Source organism: Oncorhynchus kisutch, linkage group LG4 (genome assembly GCF_002021735.2).
Source record: "Oncorhynchus kisutch isolate 150728-3 linkage group LG4, Okis_V2, whole genome shotgun sequence".
Taxonomy (NCBI): Eukaryota; Metazoa; Chordata; class Actinopteri; order Salmoniformes; family Salmonidae; genus Oncorhynchus; species Oncorhynchus kisutch.
Window position 1 is genome coordinate 33,935,873 of NC_034177.2, and position 11,051 is coordinate 33,946,923.

Sequence of the window (11,051 nt, forward strand, 5' to 3'; positions counted from 1 at the left end):
TGCGGTTGCTTGACTATAGGCGCGAGGAATACTCTGTCAAGAGAACACAGATTCGCAATCTCTCTTCAAAAATACTTTAGGCCAAATCTGGAAGCATTATTCTCAGACAGCACAGCAGCAGCTCCCCCAGCTAAAATAACCGTCCATTTCCAGCAGCGTGGAGCCAACAACAAACGATAACATAGGACCATTTTTTTCATTTGTACACAATAAATAGCAACATTCAGATCAACATGAATAAATCATTTGAATGTGTTGGTCACTTTAGAAGTGGCGCTAATGCTCGGTTTTTGCCTATATTTAATGTAAGCTTGCTAGCTAGCCTGTGGTTGTTGCATAGTAATGAGACTTTTGTCCGGACTACTTTTTCTGGCGGAATTGATTTATTAAAGCAACATTTTCAAATTAGATGTGTAGTTCCTTGCCATACTGTGTTGGCAACCGGTTTATAAAGGTACCTCGGGTGTTAATGGTATATGGCCTATATACCACGGCTAAGGGCTGTATCCAGGCACTCCCTTAGCTGTGGTAAATAGGCCATATGGCTTATTGCTTAACAATATAGCCCAGTAATACCGAAATAAAATCGTATAGAAAATCATCGCTATTTTGACTGCCTGTATGTGTCTTGCTTGTGTTTGATATTCTTGCCTAAATATACTGTGTACAACATGAAGTTTCCCCCTCCGTGTCAATAAGGGGAAGAGGCAGCTGAGTAGTGGGTGCACTGAGCACCTACTTGGGCACCCAGCTAGCACCAGGACTCACACACACTCGGTTGGGTGAAGGCATGATCAGCTGAGAGTCAGCATTGAGTGTCGTCAACTGGACCAACACCATGCCGACTTTGAGGGGGTGGATGGGTATTATTAATAATTCATATGAATTTATTCATATGACTTTGCATCGGTACACTTCTGATGGGATTCTGGCAAGATACCGAATCCAGAGTGGCGCAGTGGTCTAAGGCACTGCATCTCAGTGCTAGAGGCGTCACTGCAGACCCTGGTTCCAGGCTGTATCATAACGGCCTTGATGGGGAGTCCCATACGGCAGCGCACAATTGGCCCAGCTTCTTCAGGGTTAGGGTTTGTCCGTCATTGTAAATACAAATTTGTTCTTAACTGACTTGCCTAGGTAAATAAACAATACAAAAAAAGTTATGGTAAACAGAATCAACCCGATTCTGGGCAGTCATTCAATATGGCACCCGGATTCGACTGATTAAATCAGTTCTGGCTCGCCAGAATAGGGCCACGATTGGGCCAAGTACTTGTTTCTAGCTAGGCAGTAGCTACATAAGAATCACACACGTGCAGAAATATATGTATAATTAGCCACTGCAAATCGGGTTCCAGAAAATCCGAAACCGCAGCCACATCGTTCACCAAAACTCTTACCTAATGTAGCAGGAGCCAACAGTGTTGAAAAATAAAATTATAATAATATGAAATTAAGAATGTGTTATTAAGACTGAATAATCAAGTCTTATAAAATAATTTACATCACAAGACAGAACAATACTCTATTGCCAACAGAATATAGAATAGAATATATTGATGTAGCTATTCTAATTTCTCAATCCTATTAATATTTTCAATTGTTATTTAAGTGATAATCCCCGAGATGCCGCTGTTTAAAGAATATATTGGCACTGGTGTAGTTAGGCCGGAGACGAAGCCGGCGTCTCGGGCATTATCATTTAAGTGTTGACCCTCCAGTCCAGAATATAGCAGAGAACTGGATTGTTGCGACCATCAGGTGGCGCAAAGGCATAGATGTGACGAATTTGTAAGAATTAAGTCATTTATTTATTTACATAGCCAAAAAACGGACAGCCCTCTGAGGACAACCCATTTAAAAGATGACTGTGATGAAAAACAATAATTAGTTCCTCAGTTATTATTTGAAGAGCTTTTACAGAGCGAATGTTTGATGGAACTATAAAAGATTTTGAAGGCGAATTTTAACGGAGAATTATTAGGGCAGACGGTCAGTGATCTTCTGTGTGCGGATGCACTGCGCGTTTCGCTTTCTGATGAGGCATCCTCGGCTCTTCAACACACAGATCCTGTAAAGATGGAGTTTGGCGAGAGGAAAAGAAGAAGGAAATCTCAGAGCTTCAAACTGGTCCATGAGCATGAGCAAGGTAGGGGATACGGGAGACTGCGTGTCTGTCTGTGTGTCTGTGAACGTCTGGCGCTGTGAGCAAGTCAGTGCTACACTGTAAACAATAGGATAGAGATGGCTACGTCAGTACATAGGTATGTACCTGTTATGCATGTATAACTCACTCGTCATGGTTTACAAAAAAATAGATAGGTGAGTGAGTATTTAAAAAAGGAAATTCAACCAACGCAACGAACTAAGAAAATCCAGAGAGCATTTAGGCAGTGGATCAGTGATTTTGTACAGAATATGATTATAATATTATTTTATGTGTTTTACTCTTGTATTTGTCTAGCCTTTAGGGCACTTTTTTGTGAACTAGTGAGAATAATCTTTCTGAGAGCTGAGAGAGTGTTTTTAGTGAGAAAGATTTCGTCATACAATACCACCCACAGGTGGTGGATTCTGGGCTGAATGGGAGGAGGGTGGAGAATCATTGGTTTACATCACAGCCCACATAATTACCATAGCATAGTGTATGATGTGGGCCTAGACAGAGGAATGCAATGTTTTCATACATACACTGAGTGTACAAAACATTAGGAACACCTGCTCTTTCCATGATAGACTGACCAGGGGAATCCAGGTGAAATCTATGATTCCTTATTGATGTTACTTGTTCAATCCACTTCATTCAGTGTAGATGAAGGGGAGACAGGTTAAAGAAGGAAGTTTAATCCTTGAGACATTTAAGACATGGATTTTGTATGTGTGCCATTCCGAGGGTTAATGGGCAAGACAAAAGATTGAAGTGTCTTTGAAAGGAGTATAGGTGCCAGGCACACCGGTTTGAGTGTGTCAAGAATTGCAACGCAGCTGGCTTTTTCACGATCAACAGTTTCCTGTGTGTATCAAGAATGGTCCACCACCCAAAGGACATCCAGCCAACTTGAGACTACTGTGGGAAGCATTGGAGTCAACATGGGCCAGCATCCCTGTGGAACACTTTCGACACCTTGTAGTCCATGACCCGATGAATTAAGGCTGTTCTGAGGGAAAAAGGTGGTGCAACTCAATATTAGGAAGGTGTTCCTAATGTTTTGTACATTCATTGTATGTCAACCCTCATATGTATATTATCATCAGTCATACAAACATAATTTTATTTATTTTAATGTCATTATTTTGGATTTACACCAAACTACCCTGATTGTACCCTAGATATTACAGATCTCTGGTGTTTTTACTTTCACAGATTTTGACGCAAGGAGTTTTGACAATGCCGTCAATATACATGTCAATGGAGCATCAAAAGAGACTGCCATGCCAGAAGGTATGATATTCATGCTCTTTATTTTAGTCAGGAAAAATACACACACACACACATCCTCTCTTTCTAACTCCTCTCTTTCCTCCCCAGCCTGGTTGGGTGATGAGGGTGTGGAGATTAAGAGACAGATCACAGGCATGATGCGTTTGCTGAGTGACAAGGCCGGCCGGATGTACCAGCGTGTGGGAGCAGAGGGAAACAGCCTCAAACAGGAGCCCCAGGAGGAGCACCTGAGCTGGGCGCAGCCGGCTGCTTTGCCCCCAGACCTGGAGGACCCCCAGATCAGTGTCTGGAGCTCAGCAGGGGAAACAGAGCCCAGTCCCATGTCTATACACAATCCAGTCCCCAACGGCCAGGGGTCTGGCCAATACGGCACACGCTCCAAGACCCAGAGGATGCTCAACACAACCACCAAAGGCACAGTCAAAACTAATGGTAATGGGGGGGGGGGGGGGGGGGGGGGTCTCTTTATGAGGTCTAGAGAGCAGAAGGCCTATCTTCCATCCAGACAATGTCTGCAGAACCAGACAGCCACATCATTATACAGAGCAGTGACATCATAAAGAGGCCTCTATCAGTCCCTGTCTGGTAAGGCAGACAGACAGTGGAGAAGCTTGTGTCATTTAAACAGTCAGACAGAGGCATGGGGTGTTAGAGCTGCCTGGGCAAAACGTTTGTCCAATGTTATGACACATGTGTGTATATGTGTGTGTCTGTGTGTTCCCGTGCAGATGTGGCTCCTGCAGTGGTAGAGGCTCCCTGCTGTATGTGTAACTGTAAGAGCACCTTACAGGCCATTCTACAGGAGCTACGCACCATGAGGAGGCTAATGCAGACACAGAAAGGTTCCCAGGAGAAGCAGGAGCACAGGGCCCCTCCCTGCCCCCCTTGCCCTGTCCCTACAGCTCCGCGTCGCAGACCCCGCAAGAGACGTCCTGTACACAAAGTTGCTCCACTGAGCGCACCCAGCAAGAGGGCAGCTGTTCCCCCTCTCCCCCCCTCATCCCCTGCCTGTGTACCCCTGGAGTCCGGGGGAAGGAGGGAGAGGGGGAGCAGAGAGCTGGAGAGACCTGTGCACACCCCTGCCTCACCCTCTACCTCCACCTCACCCGAGCTCTCCATTCAAACCCTGTCCATGCAGAACAAGCCCATCCCTGGTGACGACACACACAATCCTAACTATAGACAACCCAAAGGTCTTCAATCCTCAGAGGTATGGTGCACTGTGTGTGTGTGCGTGTGTGTGTGTGTGTGTGTGGGGGGGGGTGGGGGGGTAGTGTACTATCAGTCTGTCTGTCTCTGTTGTGGGATGAATATGCCTCTCTTTCTCTCTCTCTCTCTCTCTCTCTCCCCCAGAGTGAGGTGCGTCTAGCGGAGGACTATGAGGTGTTTATTCCCAAGGCCCAGCTGGACTCAATCCTGGTCAACTACACACGCTCTGGAAGCCTGCTCTTCAGGAAGTTGGTGGGTCTTATTAACCTTATCACTGGCTTTATTCACTTTATTTATGTTGATTGACACACCATCTTGGTCACAGGTGTGCGCCTTCTTTGACGACACCACACTAGCTAACTCACTGCCCAATGGCAAGAGGAAGAGAGGTCTGAACGACCAAAGGAAAGGACTGGACCAGAACATTGTGGGAGCCATTAAAGGTAGGAATGAAACACACTGTGAGAGTGGAGTGGAGAGAGATCGGGCATGGAGCGAGAGAGATGTAATATCTACTTGTTTTGTTGGGTTTTCTGTAAATCTCCCATGCTAGTGTTTACAGAGAAGTACTGCACAGCTCACAGAATAGAGAAGCTGCCAGGCCCTCGAGATTGGGTCCAGATACTACAGGACCAGATCAAACTTGCCCGCAGACGACTAAAGAGAGGTAGGTGTGTGTGTGTGTGTTTGTGTTTGTGTGTGGGTTCAGAATGTATCTTACTGAAACTCTGTTGTTTTGTGGACTCAGCAGAGGCTACAGACCCTCAGGACATCTTCAACAGACCGTGCACAGGTACACACATATGCACACACATGACAATAGTCGCTGCACCTGACATTACCCCTTCCCCTCCTTCGCTCACCCACCCGTCCCTGGTTTATGCACCTTGGGTGTAATGGCTCTATCTTTGGCCGGTATGTTTAAGTGAGGCGATCCCCCTGACATTTGACATTCTCTTCTCAGACTCCCAAAATGTCAGCTAATTTGTTTCACACGGTGCTACTCTCTCTCCTGCTCCTCTCTATTTCAACTTACTCTTTCACACACACACACACACACACACACACACACACACACACACACACACACACACACACACACACACACACACACACACACACACACACACACACACACACACACACACACACACACACACACACACACACACACACACACACACACACACACACACACTCCCCTTCTCTCTCCTCTGTCTCCTACGCTCTTTCACCAATCCCTCTACTCTCTTTCTCATGTCTCCCATCTTTATCTCTCTCGCACTCTTTCTTTCTTATTATTTCCGTCGCTCCCGCTCTTTTTCTCTTTTTTGCCCTCCACATCTGTTTCTGTCTTCCCTCCCTCTGTCTACCCTGCTCCTTTCTCCCTCTGTCTGTCGGTAGTTCTCTATTACCTCATCGTGTATCAGTCCAGAAGTTCTGTAACATTAGGGTGGGGGATGTGGACACTGTCCAGAGGATGTATTGAACTGTGTTAGACTGGACTGAGCTCACCCCCTTTAACAGCAGCTCTCATATGAGAACAGCAGTACACTGGAGACTAGCAAACTCTACATTAACAGTAGTCAGTGGTGTAAAGTACTTAAGTAAAAATACTTGAAAGTACTACTTAAGTAGTTTTTTGGGGGTATCTGTACTTTACTTTTACTTCACTACATCCCTAAAGAAAATAATGTAGTTTTTACTGCAGACATTTCCCTGACACCCAAAAGTACTCTTTACATTTTGAATGCTTAACAGGACAGGAAAATGGTCCAATTCACACACTTATCAAGAGAACATCCCTGCTCATCCCTGCTGCCTCTGATTTGGCGGACTCACTAAACACAAATGCTGCATTTGTAAATTATGTCTGAGTGTTGGAGTGGGCCTTTGGCTATCATTTTGATACTTAAGTATATTTTAAAACTAATACTTTCAGACTTTTACTCAAGTAGAATTTTACTGGGTGACTTTCACTTTTACTTGAGTCATTTTCTATTAAGGTATCTTTACTTTTACTCAAGTATGACAATAGGGTACTTTTTCCACCACTGACAGTAGTATCGTAGTAAATGCTGAACATCTGTATGTTTGCTTCACACAAAACTGTGATACAGCCTGAAATCAAACCAGGGTCTGTAGTGACGCCTCTAGCACTGAGATGCAGTGCCTTAGACCACTGAGCCACTCGGGAGCCTAGTTAAATAAAGGTTAAATAAATAAATACATTTTTTTATGTGGATTGATAACTATGGTGATATCATATTCTTGCAATAGAATCTCTTCAGCTGTCTGGAGAGAGGGAGGAGAGGGAGTTTCTAACTACAGGTAACACCATACACACACACACACACACACACACACACACACACACACACACACACACACACACACACACACACACACACACACACACACACACACACACACAGAAACACACACACTCAGGTTATAATTAGATCATTTAATTACATTTGATATAACACTGTTTTAATTGAAAATGTGTCCTGTAGGCTGTGACTACAACAAGCCAGCATGTTTGGTTAAGGTGGGGAAGAATGTGACTGATTGATTCCGGTGCTGTGAATCAACAACTTGCAATGAAGATACAACGCACTGTACTTTATGTCTTTGTTGCTCCACTAACTTGATGCGTTGTGCCACTTTAGAAAGTCCATTTTGGAAGATGTATTGTTCTTTTACAGCTATGTCAAAATTGTATTGTGGTTGTAGAGAAAAAAACGGAACAGTGACCAAAATAAGTTGGTTAGTGAAATGTAGTTAGTTTCCATGGACTGCTTTGTTTTACATATCCGCACCACATGCACACACACAGACACACACAGAAATACACACACACACACACCAGTCTGACCAGTATAGACTAGCTGGTTCTGCTGGCTGACCAGCAAAGTCTAGCTAGTTATGCTGGAAGACCAGCATGGTCTAGCTGGTCTGACCAGCATGGGCTAGCTGGTTATGCTGGCAGACCAGCCTTCGTTGTGTTTTCACTGGTGACCTACCTGCATTGTGTTTTTGCTGGTGACCAGCCTTCGCTGTGTTTTCGCTGGCAGACCAGCATCTGTTGTGTTTATGCTGGTGACCAGCCTTCGTTGTGTTTTTGCTGGTGACAAGCCTTCGTTGTGTTTTTCGCTGGTGACAAGCCTTCGTTGTGTTTTTCGCTGGTGACCAGCCTTTGCTGGGTTTTGGACACTGGTGATCATTGAAAAACATGCTAGCAGATACCCAGAGACATAAAAACAGTATCCACAAGTTCATCTGACTCTGGGGAAGTAGATAAAGGGGCTCATTGCCAAAATTTTCACGTATCCCTTTTCACGTATCTTGTTCGAAACAAGATTCATGTTAGAAATGAGAGGATTGTCCAGAGTCGAGGTCATATGGGAAACACTCCCAGCAACAAGCAAATGGGCCTCCCCACCATAGACCAGGGGTCAAATCCGACTCCACCCTTAATGCTATGTGTCTGTCTAAGTAATGCAAAAAATACTAAATGTAGAATGGAATTCCACTCTCCATAAAGAGAGTGCAGGACTTTTTTTTGCTTTATTGCAGGTATATTTTTTTGAATTTACTCTGGCCTTGGCATGTGTGCTCTAGCCAAACGCTTGCAGATACAGTGTGGGTAGGCTGTGCGGTGGTCTACATGATGAGATTATTATGAATAAGAGCGAGAATATATTTTTGGGTCAAATGGCAGTCAAGCATCAATCATCATGTCACCTGAATAATACCCTCAATATTTATTGTAAAGGTGCATCAATATCACTGTTCACTTTCACCACCCTGTGAAGTTCATCATAACCTTTTTGATCTGTAGCCTAATAAACTGCATGGTTTCCCGAGTCATATTGGGAGGACTACACACCATATCATCTCATGACTGAAGTTTACTTCGAAATGATGGTTATCATATCAATATTTGCGCATAAAGGCAATTCCAACACAACTTCTTGCATAGTAAATTTTACCAACACAAAAAGATTCCACCATGTCGAACGAACAAATGATCTGTCAGCATTTATAAAATTGTACTGAAACTACCTGTTTTCATCACAGCTGACGTGATTATTTTTTTAAATATGGTATGACTTTACCCACATTAAAACTGGATGGAAATGTGGTAACTGACAGTCACTCAATTATCCCATGTCAACCAACATTTTTTAGACTGCTAAATTAGTCTAGCCAGCTATCTAAACTTAGTAATCATGGTTGAATTACATGATTTTGTTTATCACTCTCCCTCAGATATCATATTAAAAACGGCAAACATTTCTCTCCACCCTATGGAAAAATGTGAAGATTTGCAGGAAATTAGCTGTTAAATTGTAAAATATTTTATATGACCAATGGAAAAATATGTAGAGTGGCAAAAAATTATTTCAGGACATTAACTTCTGTTTTTTTTCTCCTGTCCAGCGGGGACACTATAATGTTAGGGCTGGCTTTGACTGCATATGTGGGTATGGATGTGGTTACGCAGACCCGCAAGCCACTGTGGGCCCCTCATGATGAGTTCAGATTTTTTTGTGGCCCCCATCCCGACCCAAAGTTGCCCATCCCTGGTTTAGGTAGTTTCCTTTGTCCAATTCTCCCTACCTTGGCAGTCATTCTAAATGCAGGTTGAGCATTCCAATTGCTGGGTATTACATATCACTTTGCAAGACAGCATAATGTGACATGCCTGTTGTGCCTGTTGTGGCCTGCAAACCAGGAGTTTCAGACCACTGTGTAAGGGTAAAACTAGGCTGTTGAGGTATAGCCTTATGATACCGTATGTAATGTATTGTCATGAAGGGTAACATTTTAAGGATACTATATTCACTTAGGCACTCACTTGGTGAAAGCTACTGGTTTGATAAGAATTAAATGCAAAACCATGTTTCTGTCACTAGCTAACACAGTCACGGTGACTCACGGGTGGTAATTCCAATGTTCACTAACTGGCACTCTGGGATATATCCAGATATTTGCCCACATTTGCATATATCCCAGTGTGCTAAATGCATTAGCTCCAGTAAATGTAAATTGCACAATTATAATACAATTCAAGTTTGACCATTTTTAAAATTCCAATTCCATTCATTGGGATGTTTTTATTTTCCAATTCAATTCCAATTCCATTCCAAGGATGGTTTTGTTCTTCAATTCCAATTCAATTCAGACAGTCTAAATCCAATCTAATTCCATTCCAAGGTTCATGTTCAATTCCAATTCCAATTCAGACAATCCAAATTCTTATTTAAATCAAATTAAGTTGTTTGAAGATTGCTGCAATTCCAAGTAAATTCTGTACTTCCTGCTTGAATTCGAGAATTGAATTTGAAATACAATTGGAATTGACCCCAACCCTGCTGGTCACCAGCGAAAACAAAACGAAGGCTGGTCACTAGTCTGTGCTGGTCTATGCTGTTTTTTTCAGCAGGGTTGTTGTCTCTTTATGACTGTTTATCTGAAAACAAAGGTGGATAACTTCCTGGTAACTCTTTGTTTTGCACTTGTAAAGTCCCTCAGTCCTACAATATAAATACAACATCTCTTCCAGGTGACATCTTTGAACTTATGAACCTCAAATGTACGGATTGCGCCTTTTAAAATAGTTATGGTTTTGTATACCATGTAGACTGTAATGTGTTGTCTTAATGGCATTCTAACCTGCCACTCACTATGCACCTCAGTGCCATTTATGTTATTAATGTGACCAATAGGACAGTACTGTTTTTATTTGTGTTCACTGTGCCACCTGCCAACACCTTCATGTAAGGCTCCTTTGTGTACATGTACAGTTGACTGTGTATAATACATATTAAACTAAATATGATCTGATGGTACTGTGTTTTAGTTGATGATGAGTGCTGCTTTGAGAGCAAACACTGTAAATGATAGCTCCTTTGATTATATCAGTATCGTGCTAGAATTATGAACATGAGTTCAAGTGAGATTGTCAGAACTGATAACGAGCAAGTACAAGGTGTTGGGGTGAAATTATGGTTTGAGTTAAAGGGCAATTCCACCACTTTCCAACCTAATTTTCATTATCTCCAGCACAATACCAATACAAAGTTAAAAAGTTCTACCCGATGACATCATCAAAAGTTTAAACATTTTTAAAACAGTGATTTTCTCCATCTAGTGTTTGCCAGGAGCCCAACACCATTCTGGTTCTGTTTGAACATATCAAACGCCTCCTGTCCTTACCACAGACAGGTGGAAACATCTTGGGTGTGTTTGAGTGGTAAGGCGAAAGCAACTGACTGTAGACAAAAGTTGCGGAATGAAGTCGGGAAAGGTGTATCTGCGACATCCGAAAGTCGGACACTAATGTAGTTTTCCAACAGCAAGGCTCACATTGCAGCGTTGCATTTATAAACAC

General features: G+C 42.9%; 1 protein-coding gene across 2 annotated transcripts; it reads left to right on the forward strand.

Annotated features, from left to right (window-relative positions):
- The first annotated feature begins 1,754 nt into the window (after window positions 1–1,754).
- Window positions 1,755–10,504, forward strand: bend7 (BEN domain containing 7). Of its 2 annotated transcripts, none has more exons than XM_031822871.1 (10): window positions 1,755–2,149; window positions 3,365–3,442; window positions 3,530–3,874; window positions 4,171–4,652; window positions 4,796–4,903; window positions 4,977–5,094; window positions 5,205–5,318; window positions 5,400–5,444; window positions 6,932–6,982; window positions 7,168–10,504. In XM_031822871.1, the coding sequence occupies exons 1-10, from the start codon at window positions 2,080–2,082 to the stop codon at window positions 7,224–7,226; spliced, it is 1,470 nt and encodes a 489-aa protein (XP_031678731.1). In that variant the 5' UTR covers window positions 1,755–2,079; the 3' UTR covers window positions 7,227–10,504. The 2 variants fall into 2 exon arrangements, with proteins under 2 accessions (XP_031678731.1, XP_031678732.1); XM_031822872.1 differs by having other exon boundaries at window positions 5,403–5,444.
- Window positions 10,505–11,051: the final 547 nt, after the last annotated feature.

Coding starts and splice junctions, on each gene's coding strand:
- bend7 (XM_031822871.1), top strand. CDS start 2,080: ATGGAGTTTGGCGAGAGGAAAAGAAGAAGGAAATCTCAGAGCTTCAAA. Junction 3,443..3,529: donor AGAGACTGCCATGCCAGAAG/GTATGATATTCA, acceptor TTTCCTCCCCAG/CCTGGTTGGGTGATGAGGGT. Junction 5,319..5,399: donor CCGCAGACGACTAAAGAGAG/GTAGGTGTGTGT, acceptor TTGTGGACTCAG/CAGAGGCTACAGACCCTCAG.